Source organism: Capra hircus, chromosome 4 (genome assembly GCF_001704415.2).
Source record: "Capra hircus breed San Clemente chromosome 4, ASM170441v1, whole genome shotgun sequence".
Taxonomy (NCBI): Eukaryota; Metazoa; Chordata; class Mammalia; order Artiodactyla; family Bovidae; genus Capra; species Capra hircus.
This window is the reverse complement of record NC_030811.1, coordinates 67,777,776-67,802,749: the sequence shown is the minus strand read 5'-3', so window position 1 is coordinate 67,802,749 and position 24,974 is coordinate 67,777,776. Positions and strand designations below refer to the sequence as shown.

The following is a 24,974-nucleotide window of genomic DNA, read 5'->3' as shown; positions in this document are numbered from 1 at the left end:
GAAAAACCCCAGGGTTAATAGAAGGAAAGAAATCATAAAAATTAGGGCAGAAATAAGTGAAAAAGAAACAAAGGAGACTATAGAAAAAAATCAACAAAACTAAAAGCTGGTTCTTTGAGAAGATAAATAAAATAGACAAACCATTAGACAGACTCATCAAGAAAAAAAAAAAAAAGAAGAATCAAATCAATGAAATTAGAAATGAAAATGGAGAAATCACAACAGATAACAGAAATACAAAGGATCATAAGAGACTACTACCAGTAACTATATGCCAATAAAATAGACAACCTGGAAGAAATGGACAAATTCTTAGAAAAGTATAACCTTCCAAAACTGCACCAGGAAGAAATAGAAAATGTTAAAAGACCCATCACAAGCATGGAAATTGAAACTGTAGTGAAAGTTCTTCCAACAAACAGAAGCCCAGGACCAGATGGCTTCACAGGTGAATTATACCAAAAATTAAGAGAAGAGCTAATATCTATCCTACTCAAACTCTTCCAGAAAATTGCAGAGGAAGATAAACTTCCAAACTCATCCTGTGACACTACCATCACCCTAATATCAAAACCAAAGATGCCACAAAAAAAGAAAACTACAGGCTAATATCACTGATGAACATAGACCCAAAAATCCATAACAAAATCCTAGCAAACAGAATCCAACAACATATTAAAAAGATCATACATCATGACCAAGTGGGTTTTATCCCAGGGATGCAAGGATTCTGCAATATTCACAACTCAATCAATGTGATACACCAAATTGACAAACTGAAAAATAAAAACCATATGATTATCTCAATAGACGCAGAGAAAGGCTTTGACAAAATTCAACATCCATTTATGATAAAAAAAAAAAACCTCCAGAAAGCAGGCATAGAAGGAACATACCTCAACATAATGAAAGCCATATATGATAAACCATGGCAAACGTTATTCTCAGTGGTGAAAAATTGAAAGCATTTCCCCAATGGTCAGGAACAAGACAAGGGTGCCCACTCTCACCACTACTATTCAGCATAGTTTTGGACGTTTTAGCCACAGCAATCAGAGAAGAAAAAGAAACAAAATGAATCCAGACTGGAAAAAAAGAAGTAAAACTCTCACTGTTTGCAGATGACATGATCCTCTACATAGGAAACCCTAAAGACACCACCAGAAAATTGCTAGAGCTAGTCAATGAATACAGTAAAGTCACAGGATATAAAATTAACACACAGAAATACCTTGCATTCCTATATACCAACAATCAGAAAACAAAAAAAGAAATTAAGGAAACAATTCCATTCACCATTGCAGTGAAAAGAATAAAATACTTAGGAATAAATCTACCTAAAGAAACAAAAGACCTATATATAGAAAACTATAAAACACTGATGAAAGAAATCAAAGATGATACAAATAGATGGATAAATATACCATGTTAATGGATCAGAAGAATCAGTATAGTGAAAATGAGTATATTACCCAAAGCAATCTATAGATTCAATGCAATCCCTATCCAGCTACCAGCGGTATTTTTCACAGAGCTAGAACAAATAATTTCACAATTTGTATGGAAATATAAAAAACCTCGTATAGCCAAAGCAATCTTGAGAAAGAAGAATGGAACTGGAGGAATCAATCTTCTTGACTTCAGACTATATTACAAAGCTACAGTCATCAAGACAGTATGATACTGGCACAAAGACAGAAATATAGATCAATGGAACAAAATAGAAAGCCCAGAGATAAATCCACACACCTTTGGACACCTTATTTTTGACAAAGTAGTCAAGAATATACAATGGAGAAAAGATAGTCTCTTTAACAAGCAGTGCTGGGAAAACTGGTCAACCACTTGTAAAAGAATGAAACTAGAACACTTTCTAACACCATACACAAAAATAAACTCAAAATGGGTTAAAGATCTAAATGTAAGACCAGAAACTAAAAATCCTAGAGGAAAATAGCTAAAATACTCTCTGACATAAATCACAGCAGGATCCTCTATGACCCACCTCCCAGAGTAATGGAAATAAAAGCAAAAATAAACAAATGGGACCTAATTAAACTTAAAAGCTTTTTCACAAGGTGAAAAGACACCCTTCAGAATGGGAGAAAGTAGCAAGCTAAGCAACTGACAAAGAATTAATCTCAAAAATATACAAGCAGCTCATGCAGTTCAATTCCAGAAAAATAAATGACACAATCAAAAAATGGGCCAAAGAACTAAACAGACATTTCTCCAAAGAAGACATACAGATAGCTAACAAACACATGAAAAGATGCTCAACATCACTCATTATCAGAGAAATGCAAATAAAAATCACAGTGAGGTACCATCTCATGCCAGTCAGAATGGCTGCTATCAAAAAATCTACAAACAATAAATGCTGAAGAGGGTGTAGATAAAGGGAACCTTTTTACACTGTTGGTGGGAATGCAAACTAGTACAGCCACTATGGAGAACAATGTGGAGATTCCTTAAAAAACTGGAAATAGAACTGCCATACAACTCAGCAATCCAACTGCAGGACATATACACTGAGGAAACCAGAATTGAAAGAGACACTTGTACCCTGATGTTCATTTACAATAGCTAGGACATGGAAGCAACCTAGATGCCCATTGGCAGACTAATGGATAAGAAAGCAGTGGTACATATACACAATGAAATATTACTCAGCTTTTAAAAAGATTGCATTTGAATCAGTACTAATGAGGTGGATGAAACTGGAGCCTATTATACAGAGCGAAGTAAGTCAGAAAGAAAAACACCAGTACAGTTTATTAATGCATATATATGGAATTTAGAAAGATGGTAACGATGACCGTATATGTGAGACAGCAAAAGAGACACAGATGTAAATAACAGACTTTTGTACTCTGTGGGAGAAGGCAAGGGTGGGATGATTTGAGAGAATAGCATTGAAACATGTATATTACTATACATGAAATAGATTGCCAGTCCAGGTTTTATGCATGAGACAAGGTGCTCAGGGCTGGTGCACTGGGATGACCCTGAGGGATGGGATGGGAAGGGAGGTGGGAGAGGGGTTCAGGATGGGGAACGCATGTACACCCATGGCTGATTCATGTCAATGTATGGCAAAAACCACTACAATATTGTAAAGTAATTAGCCTCCAATTAAAATTAATTAATTAAAAAAAAGAAAATGTACATCATTTAAATAGCTAGAAATGTAACACCAGGTTCTTATCTTTCTGTGTCAATCTATTCCTCCTTTCCTAATGATAAGTTATTTTAAAATACTGCTTATGTTGTACTGCTGAATTCTACTACTGTCGCAAACAATGTTGAGGCCAGGGCTCTGATGCCTTCCTGGGGGTCCATGTGCCTTCAGTAATGATCACATGAGATGAGTAAATGCATTCAAGGGAAGTTGTTTATGGGCAGGGTGAGCTTTAAGTGCTGTTTCATGTCTCTTAAGATAGTGCTTAACTATCTTAAGTCAGCTTGACTAGTTGAGTGTGAAGCATTTTTGTTCTGAGAATCAAATAAAAAATGAGAAAAGATTGCAATGAAAATAAATAAAATCTTTAAAGCTTTAAAACCAGGAATTTCCTTACATGTCGTTAGCTGAAATTGATGCTACATGTACCAGCAAATTTGGAAACTCACAGCACTGGAAAAGATCAGTTTTCATTCCAATCCCAAAGAAAGGCAATGTCGAAGAATGCTCAAACTATCACACAATAGCACTCATCTCACATGCTAGCAAAGTAATGCTCAAAATTCTCCAAGCTATGCTTCAACAGTACGTGAACCATGAACTTGCAGATGTTCAAGCTGGATTTAGAAAGGATCAAATTGCCAACATCCGTTGGATCATCGAAAAAACAAGAGAGTTTCAGAAAAACATCTACTTCTGCTTTATTGACTATGCCAAAGCCTTTGACTGTGTGGACCACAACAAATTGGAAAATTCTTAAAGAGATGGGAATACCAGACCACCTGACCTGCCTCCTGAGAAATCTGTATGCAGGTCAGGAAGCAACAATTAGAACTGGACATGGAACAACAGATTGGTTCCAAATAGGAAAAGGAGTACGCCAAGGCTGTATATTGTCACCCTGCTTATTTAACTTATATGCAGAGTACAACATGAGAAATGCTGGGCTGGATGAAGCATAAACTTGAATCAAGATTGCTGGGAGAAATATCATAACCTCAGATATGCAGATGACACCACCCTTATAGCAGAAAGCAAAGAAGTAAAAAACCTCTTGATGAAAGTGAAAGCGGAGAGTGAAAAAGTTGGCTTAGAGCTCAACATTCAGAAAACTAAGATCATGGCATCCTGTCCCATCACTTCATGGCAAATAAATGGGGGAAATGATGGAAATAGTGGCTTTAGTTTGGGGGGCTCCAAAATCACTGCAGATGGTGACTGAAGTCATGACATTAAAAGATGCTTACTTCTTGGAGTAAAATTTTGACCAACCTAGACAGCTGGATCATGGAAAAAGCAAGAGAGTTCCAGAAAAACATCTATTTCTGCTTCATTGACTATGCCAAAGCCTGTGACTGTGTGGATCACAATAAACTGTGGAAAATTCTGAAAGAGATGGGAATACCAGACCACCTGACCTGCCTCTTGAGAAATCTGTATGCAGGCCAGGAAGAAACAGTTAGAACTGGACATGGAACAACAGACTGGTTCCAAATAGGAAAAGGAGTATGTCAAGGCTGTATATTGTCACCCTGCTTATTTAACTTATATGCAGAGTACATCATGAGAAATGCTGGACTGGAAGAAACACAAGCTGGAATCAAGATTGCGGGGAGAAATCTCAATAACCTCAGATATGCAGATGACACCACCCTTATGGCAGAAAGTGAAGAGGAGCTAAAAAGCCTCTTGATGAAAGTAAAAGAGGAGAGTGAAAAAGTTGGCTTAAAGCTCAACATTCAGAAAATGAAGATCATGGCATCCTGTCCCATCACTTCATGGGAAATAGATGGGGAAACAGTGGGAAACAGTGTCAGACTTCATTTTTTTGGGCTCCAAAATCACTGCAGATGGTGATTGCAGCCATGAAATTAAAAGAAGCTTACTCCTTGGAAGGAAAGTTATGACCAACCTAGACAGCATATTCAAAAGCAGAGACATTACTTTGCCGACTAAGGTCTGTCTAGTCAAGGCTATGGTTTTTCCAGTAGTCACATATGGATGTGAGAGTCGGACTGTGAAGAAGTCTGAGCGCCGAAGAATTGATGCTTTTGAACTGTGGTGTTGGAGAAGACTCTTGAGAGTCCCTTGGACTGAAAGGAGATCCAACCAGTCCATTCTAAAGGAGATCAGCCCTGGGATTCCTTTGGAAGGAATGATGCTAAAGCTGAAACTCCAGTACTTTGGCCACCTCATGCAAAGAGTTGACTCATTGGAAAAGACTGATGCTGGGAGGGATTGTGGGCAGGAGGAGAAGGGGATGACAGAGGATGAGATGGCTGGATGGCATCACTGACTCAATGGATGCGAGTCTGAGTGAACTCCAGGAGTTGGTGATGGACAGGGAGGCCTGGCGTGCTGCGATTCATGGGGTCACAGATTCAGACACAATTGAGCAACTGAACTGAACTGAACTGAACTGAGACAGCATATTAAAAAGCAGAGACATTACTTTACCAACAAAGGTTTGTCTAGTCAAAGCTATGGTTTTTCCAGTAGTCATGTATGGATGTGAGAGTTGGACTATAAAGAAAGCTGAGTGCCAAAGAATTGATGCTTTTGTACTCTTGAAAGTCTTTTGGATTGCAAGGAGATCCAACCAGTCCATCCTAATGGAAATTAATCCTGAAAAATCATGGGAAGGACTGATGCTAAGTTGAAACTCCAATACTTTGGCTACCTGATGTGAAGTACTAACTCATTAGAAAAGACCTTGATGCTGGGAAAGATTGAAGGCAGGAGGAGAAGGAGAGGACAGAATGAGATGGTTGGATGGCATCACAAACTCAGTGGACATGAGTTTGAGTAAACTCAGGGATTTGGCAATGGACAGGGAGGCCTGGTGTGCTGCAGTCCATGGTGTCGCAAAGAGTGGACATGGCTGAGCGACTGAACAGAACTGAACTGTACCTGCGAAACCTGCATCTATCTGTTCATAAAGCACCCGTCTTCATGAGAGGGTAGGCTGACTATATGAAGGAGAAGAAGGCTAACCCATGGTTATAACAGTCCTTAGAGTAGTTGTGGAAAGGGAAATGATTTGCTTTTCATCACATAGTGGAAGAGCAGACAAGCATTGGTGAATTTTGTAAGACAAGAACCTGAAAGACAGAACTAGTTGTTTACAGAAAGAAGTAACACATCAAGGAACTAAAGCCTTCTCTCTTAGTTTTAAGGCTGCTATTACCTTCCTTTCTCCTTACTTCTATCCTCTATGTTTGCACTTTAAATAACAGGCCATTTAATGTTAAGTATGATAGGTTCCTGGTATGATCATTATAGATGTCTCAGTGGTAAAGAATCCACCCTCACTACAGGAGGCACAGAAGACATGGGTTCAATCCCTGGGTTGGGAATTTCCCCTGGAGGAGGAGATGGCACCCTACTCTAGTATTCTTGCCTGGAAAATATCATGGGCAGAGGAGCCTGGCAGACTGCAGTCCATAGGGTTGCAAAGAGTCATACACACAGAGTGACTGAGTGCACACATGCACATCATTGAAGTATAGAAGTATTTTCTACTAATAATCTGGATTACTTGGTGATCTTACTTTTTGCAGCTATCAATGTTACCCAAAATTAATATCACATGTAAAGTATGAATCTAAATATCCCCTAACATTTGAGAGGATCATGGCTAGAGGACAAATAAGATCCCACTTAACAGATGTCTAAATACTTAAAAGCTATAACTCAAGCTAGAAATACTAAATTATGTTCTATCCTTCCTAAAGATAGGAAGGCCAGGTTTGAAATATGAGTTCTCAGATCCTCAGAATTTTGTATAAGTACTGCACCACTAACAGATTGGGCCACTAATGGAACTCCACTTGATGGAATTTCGAGTGGGAAGTCATGGTGGGGCAATGTCAGTCCTTACTCAGTGGCCCCTTTCACTTCTCTTTCTATGCCCTATTACATTCTATGGTGCATATGACCTCAAACATGAGTGTGAACCCCTCATCTTGTATATTCAAGTTCCATACCTATCTGCAAAAAATTGACCCTTGTCTGCATCTTGGGCCTGGGGTGAGCACCTTGGTGTCATGATCTTCCTTCAGGAGGATGAACCTCAGACATAGCCGGCACAGGCTCAGGGCATTTGGGACAATATTCCTGGTGTAAATTACCTGCAGTGTAGTTTAGAAGGGAGATCCCTTTGCCCTGTGGCTGCCTTGCTCAGTAAGGATGGATGTGGTAAGAGAAGGCAAAGGGGGCCCTCAACTATGCAGTCTGGGAAAGAAGCATCTGTTGCCTGTTTCTCAGGACAGGAATGAATGAATGAATATATCAAAAACTTTGTAAAGAGTGAAATCACATATAACATGAAGTGATTTAGTAATTTCTTAAAGCTTGACTCCTTTACAAACAACTAGTACTGGATATGAAAACAGTGGGAAAACAAACTTCTCATTATAATTAACCATTAAAATTTTATGAGCACAATCTTATAAGGTTAGAGTAGGAATTTCTGATATTTTACATAAGGTACATTTAAATAATACATTTTGATAAAACATTATAGGACTACACCAGTCTCCTATTTTCAGATAAAAATGTGAACATCCTTCATAGCTGATCTTCATCTTATATTTGAGTCTGTTTTATAATATGAGAGTATGTGTGAACATAGAATTATTAATAAATTCTCACTATAAAATATAAATGTATTTCTATCAGCTTTGCCTTATTTTCTTTTCAGTTTTTTATATGGTGTCAGTTTTTTCAATTACTTGCACAGAGAAAACAAAACTGGCAAAGAAGGAAAATAATCTCTCCCAAGAATCAATTATATATCCTAAATTGTATCCTAATTTCAGAGGAATCCCAGTGTATTATTCCAGAAGGTCAAGTTCATTCATGATTAATTGCTTCATAGAGTAGATTTACCTAGACAATTGATTTTTTAAGGACTTTCTTTGTTCCCAGCAGCAGTTTGTATTTTTCAAACATGTATTGTTTAATGTTTCGACAGTTTTTTTCTTCTTCGTGACTTTTTACTTTTTTCATTTCCCTGAAAAGCTTTAAAAATGTTACCTACTGAAAAAGAATTATATGTAAGTCTTGGTTCCTGATCCTGCAAGTACAGAGTAGATTATACGACTATTCTGTGCTCTATAAGACTGGTTTTAGGTAAGGGTCAATATAGAAAGCTCTGCTTATTTGTACACTTGACATTTATTGAACATTTATTAGATGCATATCCATTGTCATAGGCAATGGATGCATGGGAAAATAAACAGAGAAATAATAATTTCTGAATAATAATTTCTGAATAAAAACCTATATCAGTCATTCTCAAAGTGTGGGCCCTCAACAAGAAGCATCAGCAACACCTGGGAATTTGTTAGAAATGCAGATTTTTGGGTCCCAACTTAATCCTACTAAAATCAGAATTTCTAGGTGCAGAGTAAAACTTTATTTTTATTTATTTGAAAGTCCTTCCAGATGTATCTGATGCATGCCAAAGCTTAAGAATCACTGTTCTATGTATTATTGAAAGTTGTTAAGTTAGCAAAGTATATTTATGGTCTAATCAACATACATTTATTTAACACTTTTTATATGCCAAGCCCTCTGGGTATATAGAATGAAGTAAGAAATAGTCCCTGCCCTCAAAAAGATCAATCTATTTGGGCACACATACCTACCATGAGCCAAGCTTTGTGTTAGCTTTTCAGTGGACTATATGAGAGGAAAAAGTGTATATATATATATATACATACACATATATATACCCACCTGATATATATATGTATATCAGTATGAGTAAATATAGCATTTCAAAGAATGATAAAAATGTTATTTTTGAGAGAAAATGTTTCAAAATGATTTAAAATCATTGTGAACAATAGAATCACAATTCTAATATTGTTTTTTTTACTTTTAGAATAAAATATATTTGAATTTTTATTTTATTGTTGAGAAGTACACTTGTGACTAAATGGAAATTTTTTGCTCACTGTTTTTCAAAGATTATTAAGGAGGTTTACAGTTGACCAAAAGTGAATTGTATTTTAATGAGAATAATCAATAATATTTCTTTTTTTAATAGTTGAAAGAAGAAGAAGATATAATATTAACTACCGAATCAAGGAGCTTGGCACTCTTATTCCAAAGTCTAATGATCCGTGAGTGCAATAATCCTTTCTTAATAATGTTATGGTTTCAATACTACACAAAACAGGTGGGAGGGAAGGGGTGGAGGGGTGAACCAGTGCTGAGAAAGTAAGCAGCTTATGGTGAAGACAAGGCTGCTACTGGTGTCATTTTAAAATATCTATTCAAGGCTAATAATTACTGAACATCAGACATCAAAATTGTTACTAACACTTATCCTATTGAGCTTTAGAAAATAAGTAAATTATTTCTTCTTAGTACATAACATATATTTCTGTATGGCACCAATATTTGCAAATTTAGTGATACTTTCATGATATCAACTGGAATCCTCAATTTATAGTTATAGCAGTTCTTCCAATTTAAGATTTATATGTACATGAAAATTGGAATGTTGAATTCTCAGAGGTTCCAAAATTCAAGCAAAAAATACACAAGCAAAAAATAAGAATTGTATAAACATGCTTATTGATATTAGTCAATAATTTGTTATTGTAATTAAATTTTCAGCTAGGCTTTGATGCCATATAGTCACAAAGTCAGTTGAACTAGTTGTTTGGGGTTGAAAATTTCAAGAAATAGTTGATTAATCAAAATGTCAATTTACCATGTTTCTCTAAAACCATGAAAACATTGTAGCATTAATAAGGACTCGAAAAAAATGTTTTGTTCAGACACAACTGGACTCTCCAAACACTGGCATTATCCATTATTCAGAAATGATGAGGTTTGATAAAGTGGTTTTTGTGAAAAGTGAAAGTACTCTTTCCCTAAATGAAAGTGTTAATTCACTTGGACGATTCAATCATTTGTAATGGAGGAAATGCCATATATTTATTCTTATGGGCATAATAGATAATGAAGTCTTCTTGAGTAGAACGGCAGAAAGAACACTGCATGGGGAGTCTGAAGAGCTTAATCTTGGCTAGGATCCACCACTAACTTTTCAAATCTTTTAAGTCTCTCAGCATGCAATTCTTTCTATTAGCAGAACAGGACACCCATTTTCCAGATAAAACTTGAAACACTTAAAACATAAATGAACATTTATTGGCCAAACATTTGATATAAGGTCAAGACTTTATTGTTTGAATATGTGTTTCAATTTTCTGTCTTACATAAACTGCACAAATATGTATAGTCTATTTTAATTTCTTATAGATAAAACAAAAACCTAAGTATAGATGGTTTTTTTAAATGACTACACCCTAATTTGTAACAGCAAATTACACCTAATTTGTAACAGCATATTTTTAGCAAACTATCTTACTGACATTTTACTTTGTTTTTTTCTGAGGCTTTTGATATACTTTTCCTAAAAAACAAGAGCTGTTTTTATAAATGCTTTTTTAAATTTTGTACTCATATTTTATTAGTTACCATATATATTTTAATTATACTGTCACAATAATAAGTACAATGGGCATTCATTTAACAGTCTGTCAGTAAGCACTGTCACCAGAAGGAAAACAGAAGTACATGGGTGTCTCAGAAGGTAGCCTAGTGGCCTCTATTATCTACTTTGTTCTGACAACAGTCAGTGACCATCACAAAGGGAATGGAGATCATTAATTAACCCTGAAAGTGATCAGATAAAAGTAAGTTAAGAGAGCTTCTCTTGTAACTGATAGAGCTAATCCACAGTGCCAGGGCCAGGTAATATGCAGAAAACAAACAATAAGACTGTCAGATTAAACTATGAAGCCTGACTGAACATCTTTCCATATCACCATGCCTATAAAGCACCAGTTATGGATGGAGTTTTATAAAAATAAAATAAAATAATATGGATAACCTCAAAAATGATAAAGCTTATGTGAGGGATAATTATTACTCTATACTTTTATTGTATAGCTATCGCTATAAAATGGCTCCTCTCTGGTTCTAATTCATTGTCAAGAACAGGAATGGCAAAATTTTCATTGTCAAGACCAAAGGATGGCAAACTTTTCCTTTAAAGAGTCAGATAGTAATTATTTCAAGCTTTGTGAGCATAAAATCAGACAATTATTCAACTCTGCATTGTAGCATGAAAGCAGACATAGACAATATGTACATGAAAGAGGATGACTGCACCTGATGAAACTTTATTGACAAAAGCAGGCTGTGGGCTGATAGAGGAAGGAAAATCAGTTTATCCATAATCACATCTGAAAGGGACCATAGTTGAGGAAGCTTCATTGTAAGCCTTCTTAAGTGGTTTTCTCTTCTTTGTAGATTTCAGAAAGGAGAATTAGTAATTGTTTTAATTCCATTATATCATATCATATGTAGGCACTGGAAATATAAAAGTATTATATATTATACACATTTTCTAGGCAAGAGTACTGGAGTGGGTTGCCATGTCCTTCTCCAATTATACATATTAGGAGGATAGTAATACCTCATGAAAACTTTGTTGCAGTTTTATGTACAAAGAATGCACTAGGTCACAATAGAAAACACATTTCTTATGGCAGATGCATTTGAAAGAGTGGGAAAGCCACACATTTGCAAAAACAGTGTTAAATAGAGAGAGGAGACCTAGGGACCAACTTCTAAACACATGTGTTTGGGCAAGCAGAAAGAACTCTGAAGCTCTGATTCTACTGGGTCAGTTCTTCGCTTCTTGTCGTCTTGTACACTCTCCAGACGTGAGAGTGGACCAACCCCTGTAGGAGTGGTCTAGACCTGGCTCAGTTTCCCTTTGTATCTGTTGTTACTTTCTCTTTGGTAGTTCTGGGGGCTTGATTGGTTGTGCTTCATGCCAGTGAGGCATGAACCAGATACCAGTCAGGGAAGGGGGTAAGAAGAGGGCATTATACAAATGAAGCATGACCTCGGGGTCGAATCAGGGAAAGGAGTGTCAGTATGTTCTCGCATAACTGTTTTTGACCACTATTTTGGAGTGCCATTTTGGGCCCCGTTTCCCTCTTCTAACTTGCCAGCAGTTCTAAAAAGGCTCTGAATGCCTTTCCAGCTCATGACTGCAATAAACTTAGGATTTGGTCTAGGAAGGGCTTCCTTTGTGGCTCAGCTGGTAAAGAATCTGCCTGCAATGGGGGAGACCTCGGTTTGATCCCTGGGTTGGGAAGATCTCCTGGAGAAGGGAAAGGCTACCCACTCCAGTATTCTGGCCTGGAGAATTCCATGGACTCTGTAGTCCATGGAGTCGCAAAGAGTTGGACATGACTGAGTGACTTTCTGGAGAAGGCAATGGCATCCCACTCCAGTACTCTTGCCTGGAAAATCCCATGGACAGAGGAGCCTGGTGGGCTTCCGTCTACGAGGTCTCACAGAGTCGGACATGACTGAAGCGACTTCCCTTTCACTTTTCACTTTCATGCATTGGAGAAGGAAATGGCAACCCACTCCAGTGTTCTTGCCTGGAGAATCCCAGGGATGGGGGAGCCTGGTGGGCTGCCGTCTATAGGGTCGCACAGAGTCGGACACGACTGAAGCGACTTAGCAGCAGCAGCAGCAGAGTGACTTTCACTTTCACTTTCACTTGGTTTAGGAAATGAAAGCTAACACCTGAAGGAGTTTTGAATTCTATGAAGTTGCCATTTTTGTGTATCAAAAACTTTCAGAAATTTGTACTTCTTTCTTCTTTGCTGGATCGAAATAGTATGGTCAGAGGGAAAACAAATAGTAAAGTTATAGTTGAGATAAATATGTTGAGAAAATGAAATGAAAAACACACTACCAGAGAATGATAATATCTTAACCATTAGCGAAAAATGAAACCAAACAGAACTAACAAATAAAAAGGTGAAACATTTCTACATATGTGTGGTAGTGATCTACTTCATATGTGCTTTTTATTAATCATATTTACAAAAATCATATTTTTAAATATAAAAATGCTAGCAGAACATGCATTGTGCCATCAAATTATTATTTTTTCTACTTTTTCTAAACTACGTTTTCTACTTTTTGTTTTACTACTTTTTCTACTTTTTAAGATATAAACCTAAGGGTTTTTTTTTTTTCTACTAAACTGATTTTTTTAATCTTCTACACTCAAAACTTTCTTCTGCTTTTGTGTAAGAATGGTAGTTGAAGTAGTAAATGAGACCTAACAAGACTTTCTAAATCAGAAGTTACAAAATGTTGATCAAAGGAAGAAGAATCAGACCTCTCATGATGTTTGCTTTCTTTTCTTTTTTGTAATACTTTTAAGTGGATGTGTACTCCTAAGGTGACAATAGATCATACATTTCCATAGTTTTGCCTGGCAGCATTCCTATTCTAACTTACATATGTCTAATACCTGCTTTAGCCCTACAGACATTCAAGGTTTTAACTTCCCTAAAGATTTAAGTTCTTCAAACTAAATTATTTTGTAGAAAATGATAAGCCACTATGAATATTCACTCCTTAGGCAAGTCTTTGTATGTGTTAGTGTTTATAGTATACCGTCATATATAATGTTTTTAATGCCTAACTGCTTGAAATTATCTTGGGATATATAATTAATATGTCTCCTTAATATATTTGGAAAACAAAATATTTTAGGATGAAATCTCATACATTAAAATGGCTTTAAAATAGAGTGAACTTTTAAAACTTTAGTGAATTAAAACAATAAATAAATATTGTAGGAAAACCCTTTGTGTGTTTTCCTTTTTAAAAAATATTGATTGATTGATTTGGGTTTCCTCAGTGGCCCAGTGGTAAAGAATACACCTGCAAAGAAGGAGACACAAGAAATGTGGGTTTGATATCTGGGTTGGGAAAATCCCCTGGAGGAGTGCGTGGCAACCCACTCCAATATTCTTGCCTGGGGAATCCCATGGACAGAGGAGCCTGGCGGGCCACAGTTCATCAGGTTGCAAAGATTCAAACATGACAGAAGCAACTGTTCACATTTATTGATTTGGCTGCATCAGGTCTCAGTTGTGGTGTGTGGAACTTAGTTGCCCCACAGAATGTGGGATCTTAGTTTCTTGACCAAAGATTGAACCCATATCATTGGAAGGTGACTGCTTATCCTCTGGACCACCAAGGAAGTCCCCATTGTGTGTTTTCCACCAAAACTTTGAGTATTTATTTTAGACCTAAGTAAACAGTACCTTAAATTTCAAAGCTGACTAGGATATTGTTTTCCTCATATTCCTTCTGTCCTTCTAATTTTTTCTTTCCATGAGAAGAAATGAAATAAAATTATGAGGCATATACCAGTCAGATTTTTCAAACTATATTTTTCTACTTCTGAGTACTTAGTAATATACATATTAAGTTGCATATATTTCAAGTAGATCACATAAACTAAAATCACATGCAGTGTAATGCCTTTTAAAAATTTCCCTACAAGCTTACTTTCTGTTGTATCAAAACAAATCTCATTATTCTAAGTTGAAAATTCACCTAGATTTTTCAGCTGTTCTGATTAACTTTTAGCAATTAGCTTGGCCTTATTCTCCATACATATTACCAATTGTCAGGTAGTATTAAATTGATTGATATATGTTTCTAGACATTAAAATAAGTAGCCAGTTCTATAATTCTGGATTTATCATTTTTCTTGTTTAAAAATAAGTTTTAATAAAATATTTTTCTATGCTACAGCCTGAAGATTATCAGCAATATTTAATTGTATTTACTTATCATAAACTTATTTAAAATAGATATATAGCTTTTTATTAAAAAAATGTGTTGATGCTTTTGTGTGGGAAAATTTGCCTTATGAATCTAGAAAGTTTTGCTCTATTGCATAAAGTTGCCAAAATGATTTGTTTCACAATTACTCAGGATCACCATTCAGGACAGACATGGGACCTTATTTTTTTTCCCTAGAGGCATAAAAGCAACCTTATAGAAAGTAGGTTAAAAGATTGGTACATATGAAATGATCTTAAAAAATTTAGGCTTAAGTCTTCAGTAATGTACATTTCCTAGTTCATTAATGCAGAAATACTGCACATAGATTTTAATCTCAGAGTTAATAATAAAAGCAATTTTCACTAAAAATATAAAAACTGTAATGGTAGAATCATGATATTGCATTTAGCTCTCCCACAAAAAGTCACTTTATTACTTTCTTTTGACACTTATTTTCATTCTGGGATTAATTTTACTATATAAGGGCTTCTTAACTATTCTATTAAAATTTCTATTCAGAAGCAATAATATCTAAGAGTGAATAATAGTCATGTAAATCATTATTTCATATTAATGTAAAAGATTTTGTAAGTTCTTATGAATTCTGCTGACATGCACAATTGTGAAAAGGTTATCTCTCCGTTCTACAGTGATATGCGCTGGAACAAAGGAACCATTCTAAAAGCATCAGTGGAGTACATCAAGTGGCTACAAAAAGAACAACAGAGAGCTCAAGAATTAGAACACAGACAGAAGAAATTAGAGCAGGCTAACAGGCGCCTTCTACTCCGCATTCAGGTTTTCATAAGAACGTTGCCATGAACCATGTACCTTACATATGACTTACCCATCATCTCTTCTATTCACTGGTCTTGTTTTTTTTTTTTTTCTTACTAACAATTGTTTTTTTCCTTCTCAAGGATAATTTTTATTGCCTTTTAGAAGTTCATGAATTAGACTGATTCAATTAGGTTTTGATTAGAAATCTAGGATCAAGCTGGCTTTAAAAATATATAAGGAATGAAAATAACTAATTGCAAAATGCATACAATAGAACCAATTTTATAAACATACAAATATTATCCCAGTCAAAAAATAATAGTAAATAGGATCTTTGTTTCTTTGGATAATATTGGACATTAAATTTTCCTCTCCCTCTTTTATTTGTTTAGTAACACTGCTATGGATTTTGTAGCCTTAAGGCATATTGTGCTAGTTTATATTAAGTCACTCCTCATCTTCTTATGTGACACAAAATCTCAAAATATAGGTTTTCATAACTCTCAAGATTTTTTCTTTAATATGTGCACAAGCTTATTGCCAGGTAAAATACTTGTTTCCATAAAATGGTCTTATATTGAGAAATTAATCAGGAAGAATGACTGAAAGATTTCCACTATCTCCAAATAGTTGTCTTGTAGTCTGAGCCGCTGTGAGACCATTATATGTCATGTATTCTTTTAACGAAAAAATGGGGGAGGAATTTTTAAGAAATCAGAGTGTTTTCCTCAGGATTATTTTTCAGGCATTAGAAACATACAACACTCTGTTATTTGCAAAGAATATTTCTAATTTATACTACTCTTCATGTTGAGTGCTTGTTGGATCTATTTCTGACTTACTCTCTAGAGTTGAGTTTACTATCAAAGTCATTATTTAACTATTCTTATTTGATATTGCAGGAACTAGAAATACAGGCTCGTGCTCATGGTCTGCCAACCCTGGCTTCACTTGTCACAGTTGATTTAGGTGCTCACATCACCAAACAACAGACCCATCTAGAGCAGAATTCAGGAGACTATTGCCAACAATTGGTTCTGTCTCAGGGGACAAGCCCTGAACTCTGTGATCAAGCTATGGCCTTCTCCGATCCTTTGTCACACTTCACAGATTTATCATTTAGTGCAGCTTTGAAAGAGGAACAAAGATTGGATAACATGCTGCTGGATGACACAGTATCTCCGTTTGGAACAGATCCTCTGCTATCTGCCACTTCTCCTGCAGTTTCGAAAGAGAGCAGTAGAAGAAGTAGCTTTAGCTCAGAAGATGGTGATGAGTTATAAAAAAATTAACAGGCTCAATTGATCAACTAGGAAGAAATTGTGTGCTGGTGCTATGCAATTACATTCTTGTTTCATATATTTCTCTTGCTTAATTTTTCTGAAAGGAATATATTGGTCATGAAACACTGGTTAGAAACAGCAGAATTTACAGGAAGGACAAACATGGTGTTGAAGAATTATTGTCAGAAAAAAAGTTTTTTTTTTCCCTCTTTGACCACTAAGTCCAAATCTACTTAAATTTTGTTTTTCTGGAAAGAGGCACAACATGAGAAATAGCTCTCTACTGATGTTTTAAAAGGAGTCACTTGATGATGTGCTATTGGAACTAACAGACTGCAAGAATAAACTTTCTGAAACATACAAATGTTTTCTACCTTTTGAAACATGCAGACATTTTCTCACTTACTTCCGTCTTTTTCCTATTCAAGCTCTGACTACGTTAGTTTTCAAGAATCAAGATCAACAATCTGGTGGTTCATTGCTTTTCTCCATTGTCTGGTGGATATGTTGTCTAGCATTCAAGCCTTGTAGAGCAACTAAATAAAAGATAGATTATCTACCACTTATAATTGAAGAGTAAATCTATAATAAACTCTAGAATTTTCCACAGTAAAACACAGAAAATTTATAAAAACTTTGGATTCTAAAGACTCAAATTCCCTTTGTCAGTTCAATTACACAAATTCTAAAATCTTCTTTGCACATTTATAGAGAAGACACACACAGTCCAGAAAAGGAACATATTGAATCTTTTCCTCAAGAATATTGGCTGGGATTGTATCATATCACTTCACACAAATATACTCCCCCAAACAGGTACAAAATGGAGGAAATATATGTTCTTTATTCCCCTTCATTCTTCTGATTTTCTAATCAGCATCTGAAATTACATACTAAATCATTTTTGCTTCATCAAGAAGAGATATTGGATAATCAGTCTCAGCAAATAAAATATTGAAAGTCTACCTAAAAGGACAGGTTGTTAATTTGTTAAATAACACTTATCACTGTTTCAAAAACTGGATTTAAATTAATTAGTTGATGCAGTTTTCCTTTGAATACATGAAATATTGAAAATCAGATTGCCAACTGACAAAATAATTAGTAAAACAGAAAAGCTTTCTTATTACATTCAGCTCTGAGTAGAAGATACAGTGCTATTCCTATAAGTACTTAAAGTACCTTATGATCTTTGTTAGCATTTATTAAGAACATTTATACCTATGGTGATTTACTCAATTTTTTCTCTCTTGAGCTTCTTCAAAGCTTTGGGAATTTACTTACCAGGAATATTGCTCTGTGTTAGACCCGCATGAACAATCATCTGATCAATGAGCTTTTAGGGAGAGATATTGAAAACTGCAGTAAGTTTTATGAAAATATAGAACAGAAGAGCAAGATATGGTCTTACTCCTCAGGGAGTTAACGAGACTGCATAAGAAACCACAACAAAAGATAGAAGACTTTTAAAATTAAAGTCTACATGGTGCGGTATAAACTGCAAATACTGAAGTTCAGAAAAAATAAAATTGAAGGCTGGAGAATCCCAAAAGTGTGTGGGAAGAGCAGAATTTAAAACTTCTTTTAAAAAGCATACGTTTGGTGGAGGGGAGGCTATACAGGAGAATAATATCAACTAAATGATAAAATGAGAATAAATTGGAAAAGTATTTTCATGAGACATCCATTAGAGAGATCTAGAAGACGTCTGTTGGGAATCCTGAAAACTATTGACAACAACTTATGAAAGTCTCTTTGAAAACGAAGATGAAATAATGTAGTAGAAATATATATATATATATTTTAACCAGGAAGAATAAGTCTGAAAATTAAAATTCTGCTGTGTATTACTATGATAGAGATGTAGTTGTTCATGAATATTAACTTTGGGATAAATTTTTGAAAGGGTGCTTCAGGTTTTACTCACATGAAAAATATGTCATCACAGAATTTGAGACTTATTGCTAATTAAAATGGACAAATACTAAATCTTTATGGTGTATTAATTATCTCAGGGTTGGTTTATAGCATCAATTCAGAGTTTGGAGATTTGAAATAATTTTCACTTTTTGACATGAAAAAACTCTAAATTATAGGAATAGTCATCAAAGCCAGGTAGATAAATTCATCTGAAATATGTCACGTGAAAGAAAGAATAAGATACATTTCCTCAAGAATTTGAGAACATTATATTGCTCAATTGCTAAGCCATGTCTGACTCTTTTTCACCTCATGGACTGCAGCAAGCCAGGCTCCCCTGTCCTTCACTATCTCCCGGAGTTTGCTCAAACTTATGTCCATTAAATTGGTGATGCCATTATATACTTTATTGCAAAATTCTACTTTATTATCTGAGTTGATAATTTAACATTGCAAATCATAGAGAAGGAATATATCTTAGAGTCAATGAAAAGCACATCATTCTACACAGAGGCTAATTTCTGTATAATTTTATATGTTATTCTAATTTCTTCATATTCTAGAAAAATCACACTATTGATGTCATTAATTTGTCATCATTTTCCATTCTGCTAAAATACTACTACTCAGCCCTGAAAGCCATTTCTCATAATCTCAGCTAGTGAATGGTTTGACACAAGATGGTAGAGTCTGGATGAGAGAGATCTGGTAGAGGAAATATTTGCTGCAAAAGGTAATATTTGCTGCTACTTGCAGATTATAATAGCTATTAGGGGACTGTGAAATAGGCAATGGAATTTTAAAGACAGAGTAAAAGATAGTGGTTTGTAACAGTCAACTGAAGTAGATTAAAAAATTAATTTTAGTTCTTGACTTTCAAAGGCATTGAGAATTTATGGAAAGTTATAGACCTTCTCCCTAGAAAAATGTAGAGTTTAAATATGCAGCCCTAAATTTATATGCACTAAGAGTTTTGTGGGACCTCCTGTATATCTCCTTGGATCCCAGATGAAAATTTCTCACATCAAGAGCAAAGTGTACAGTTAATGTCATATATAATGAGGGAAGACAGAGCCTTAGTTATCTGAATATCATTATCCATGCTCCAGAAATGATAAAGTTGCATTGGTAAGTGAAAGTGTACCAAACACTAGCTGCTTTCACTGAAAAAGTTGTGAATAGACCCTTTCTAACAACCCCTGTCATATATATGCTTCTGTCATATATTTACGCATTTGTGGCTCAGTTTCTCTGTGATAATTAGATATTGCAAGTATCTGACAATGATATTTTAAAGTTATATATATGTATATATTTATCAAAGTAGAGGTAACATAAATTCACAGGCAAATTATTTGACTATCTAAGAATCAAAAATTATCCTTGGGAAAATTGATGCCTATAATATTTTTGCAGAAGTGAGATGTACAATAGTACATCTGATTTAGGAGAAGTGAAGTTGCTTCGTTGTGTGCCACCTCTTTGCAATCCCATGGACTGTAGTCTACCAGGCTTCTCCATCCGTGGAATTTCCCAGGCAAGACTATTGGAGTGGTTTGCCATTTCCATCTCCAGGGCATCTTCCCTACCAGGTCTCCCGCACTGCAGGCAGACCCTTTACACTCTGAGCCACCAGGGAAGCCCACGTACAACAGTAAAACAGATATATTGTCTAAAATAATTTTATCACAATAAACATCAGCTATCACTGGACTATTAATACAGAATTTAACCAAGTATTGTTCATGCAAATAATTATATAATTGCTATCATAATAAAAAAAACTTGGCTAAAATGAAATAAAACAATTTAAAAATTATTTTTATTTATTTTTCAAGATAAGGTTCCATGAAATCTTTTTTCTCTGAAGTATTGGCTTCCTTTCCCTGGATTCACATTAAACAACCCTTACAACTCTTAATTATCTTAAAATAATAAGGACTGCTTACAAGTAGATGTAGCTTTTTGTATGTTTTTTTCTTTTTAGTGTTCTTTCTTCTTGAATTTTCCCCATAACTGGAGAATATATATACAGATAATATTTCCTCAGTTGACAGATTTGAAGTCAGTGAATATGGCTTTCTATGTGTGAGTACAAAAGTTCTAAGTAATAATTAGCCAGATGGACTGGGAACATTGAGAAACAGCCTTCCTCTACTTTTTAAACTCATTCTTTGCCACTCGCATCACTGTAAATAAAATATTTAGTAGCTCTTTCTTTAAAAAATAAACACAATGAGTTTTTTGATTTGATATGCTCATTTACCTTCATGTCAAGGGAGAAGTTAGATTACACAAGGTAAAATATAATTTATTTTTTCTTTGTTTTGATAGATTGAGGCATACTGGAATTTTCTTATACTTCAAACTATCATGAAAATATTTTTTACTCTTATGATATTATGAAATTTTGATATTTTATAATGTCTCTAGGCTGATATTTACCTACCTTATAAGGTCTAAGATGTAGATGAAAACTGGAATCAATTAATCATTTTGCTGTGTTATCAACACTAGATCAGCCACCTGGGTCTCTTGAAAATACCTGAAGAACTGAATTTTGCTACAGTATTGATTATGGTACATCCTATATCTGTTACATGGAATTACATCATTTGCCCTTCTGATGCCCTGCTTGTTGATAAGTACAAGATGTCAATTTGATTTAGTGTAAATTACATATACAGTGATTTCATTACATTTACTTAATAAATACTTAACACAAAATTTAGAGTGTTGCATATCTAATGCATCTTACAACCTTTCTGTAATCGTTATTCATTGTATACATCAATATTTTATCATTTGTATGATTTCTAATTTGTATATGAAGTATTTAAAATCTGATAAAAATAATTTTCTTAAAATTTTTCTGTGCTACATTTGTTTTCTGTGAGAGTCATATTTTAGTATATAAGAGATTATCCAAAAATAATTATTTTCATTAAAAAACTTCCCACTGGATTCAACCAGTTTAATGATGAAATACTTTATCTGCTGCTTTATACATAAAAGGGAATTTTTTATCTTTTTGTTGTAAAGGGATTTGTGTAGGTATTTATACATATTCAAATTTCTATTGTGTTTTCTACTGATGAAATCTTCAGTTACATGTCTTTTTTCCCTACATTTATCTAACTTGCTTCAAGAATAAAGTTAAAGACTTTTGTGTTTCCAATTCTACCTCTCCTATTCCTGCACTACCATTTTATTTCAAAAAATTCTGTATTCTCATGCTGCTTTTTCCACAGAAATGAATTTTATTTGTATGACATTTAAAGCTGGTGATTATATATAACAGATAAAATAGAAAATATGCAAAATGTGCTGAAAGAATTATATGCAACCAGTTATATTATTCTTTATTACATGAATACTGAAGTTTAAAAGCTAACTATAAGAGCACTGAAGTTGCTTATGGCATAAAATGCTAAAATTAATTCAGCTATTTAATCTTAATAATAACAATGTAGTTAAAAATCTTTGATTTTAATAGGATTTTGTATATTTGAATAACTGAAACAATATTCCTATAAGTTTGATCTAACTGGTTATATCAAGAAAACATTGTTAGTATAATAAGACTGTAGAATTTATAACTATTGCTATTTTTCATTTTTAATAGCAAAGTAATATGTCTTATTTTCTAAGAAAATAGCACTGATGTTCTCTGATAAGTACATGAATCTTTGTATACATACTGTAAAAAATGAACCAATATTTTCTTTGCATATATATATATATATAATGAAAGCATAGAATTGTTAAATGCTTTAATATACTTTTTGTTTTGACTTTGTACATAAACTGCACTGGAAAATACAGAATGTGGGGTAATCATCTAAAAGGATACTTAGCAGCCATGAGACTTCACAACTGGCAACTGCTTACTTGATAGTCCATGCTGAAAACAGTAAGCCAACATTTCCTTATTAATGAAATCAGTTGTTACATTTTTCAATATAGTTTCCTACCATCTGCTTCTTCATGCTGTTATGGTTTTGATTTACAGAAAATATTTATCAAAATGTTGCAAAATTGCTAGCAGGCATAATTGCAGCAATGAAATTACTAAGAAACTCTGCAAAATCTTTTAATATCCTAGATAGTCCCCAGACAATCTAGGATAAATAGAATATTGTACTCTAATATGTAAAACATTTTAAAACTGCTAATTGGTATTGACTAGACCTATCCCTTGATAATGAAATTAATAAGAATTTCAGTTAAATGTTAAGACTTCTAATATTTAATACCATGTTTATGCCTAAAAAAATAATGAAACAGTATGGCTCTGAGTTGAATATAAAAATGCTATTTCATGTTCAAATATAGATTCACTGATTTTTTTAAAATGATAAATGTTTTATAATGCATATTAATGCTAAAAATACTGATCAAAAATATAATAATTTCTGTGTAGAAAGTAATAACCAATCTAATGAGGTAAAGGTAATTTAGGATGATCTTTTGACACTGTACAGACTGAAAGAAGGATAACTGAATGGGTTCTATACCTGACTGTTTATTGTATGTATATGTACATACGCAGTGTATTTGAGTGTAAGTGCATCTCTGCCTATGTAGGGGCTTATAAAAAAGTTTTCTAATCTCTTGATATTAGGAATGACTCCACATATAAGAACATTTTATTCTTCTGTGTGTGTGTGTGTTTGTGTGTGCTCAGTTGTGACTGACTCTCTGTGGCCCTACAAGACTGCTCTGTCCATGGAATTTTCCAGGTAAGAATACTAGAATGGGTTGTCATTATTCCAGGCTGCTGCTGCTGCTAAGTCGCTTCAGTCATGTCCGACTCTGTGCGACCCCATAGACGGCAGCCCACCAGGCTCTTCTGTCCCTGGGATTCTCCAGGCAAGAACACTGGAGTGGGTTGCCATTTCCTTCTCCAATGGATGCATGCGTGCTAAGTCGCTTCAGTCATGTCCAACTCTGTGCAACCCTATGGACAGCAGCCCTCCAGGCTCCTCTGTTCACAGGATTCTCTAGGCAAGAATACTGGAGTGAGTTGCCATTTCCTTCTCCAGGGGATCTTCCCAATCCAGGGATTGAACCTTCTTAAGTCTCCTGCCTTGGCAGATGGGTTCTTCATCACTAGCCCCTTGTTACTTTTTATTGGAGCCTACAGCTAGGCAACAGCTGAGAGAGAGAAGAGAAGGAGTGCAACTCAGTCGTGTCCGACTCTTTTGGAACCACATGGACTGCAGCCCACCAGGCTCCTCGGTCCATGGAATTTTCCAGGCAAGAATTCTGGAGTGGGTTGCTATTTCCTCCTCCAGGGGATCATTCTGACCCAGGGAGGAACCCGTGTCTCCTGTATCTCCTGCATTGGTAGGCAAATTCTTTACCACTGCACCATCTGGGAAGCCCCCTAAATTTCTTCTTCTTGAAAGGGATGCATACACACACACACACACACACACACACACACACACACACACACACACACACACACACATACACCCCTTATTCAGAGTTATGTCAAAAAGATGGAAAAGATGAAGGAAAGTTGTAACATTTTTTAACATTTTTGTTAAGTGAGATATGCAGCTGCAAACAACTTAGATATAATACAAGCATTGATTTTGTTGACCACCAAAAGGAATATTGAAACCCACCTAAAAAGTTATTATTATTATCACCTGTGGAGTTCTAGCTGTGGGGTGGTTAAGTGGTAAAATACAATAAGGTTTATTGGTTAAGCACTGGATATACATCATGTTAAATATATATCAGTTTCATTAATTGGCAAGACCATTAAGACAAGAGTACAACATTTTAGATGGTGATGATTTTGATAGGATCAACCACAATGTGGTTAAGTATATAATTCATGTAATAAGAAAAAGGTGCCTGCAGGCTATTGTTCCTAGCATGGATTAAAATTTACATATTGCTTCTCCTTATGTCAAAACATCTGGTGCCTGCAAATGCTAACATTTCGTTAAAAAGTTTCACAAGCCAAGAAAACCAGATTGGAAACATTGCATGTGAATCATTCAAGCATTATAATAGAATAAGAGCTATATTCAGAAAAAATTAAACTGCTGCAAACAATACCATAGTCAAGATTATAATTTATTTGCTTA

The 24,974-nt window shown here is 34.9% G+C and overlaps 1 protein-coding gene across 3 annotated transcripts in view; it reads left to right on the top strand.

Annotated features, from left to right (window-relative positions):
• The window catches only part of TFEC (transcription factor EC), a 111,338-nt gene extending 89,147 nt beyond the window's left edge, over positions 1-22,191 (top strand). For 2 of the 3 annotated variants that reach the window (XM_005679165.2, XM_013963314.2), the window contains exons 5-7: positions 9,237-9,312; positions 15,535-15,682; positions 16,567-17,307. In XM_005679165.2, coding sequence (XP_005679222.1) covers positions 9,237-9,312; positions 15,535-15,682; positions 16,567-16,947 — 605 coding nt within the window. In that variant the 3' untranslated portion in view covers positions 16,948-17,307. Of the gene's footprint in view, positions 1-9,236; positions 9,313-15,534; positions 15,683-16,566 lie in introns of all 3 variants that reach the window. The other variant, XM_005679166.3, reaches the window with a different exon arrangement.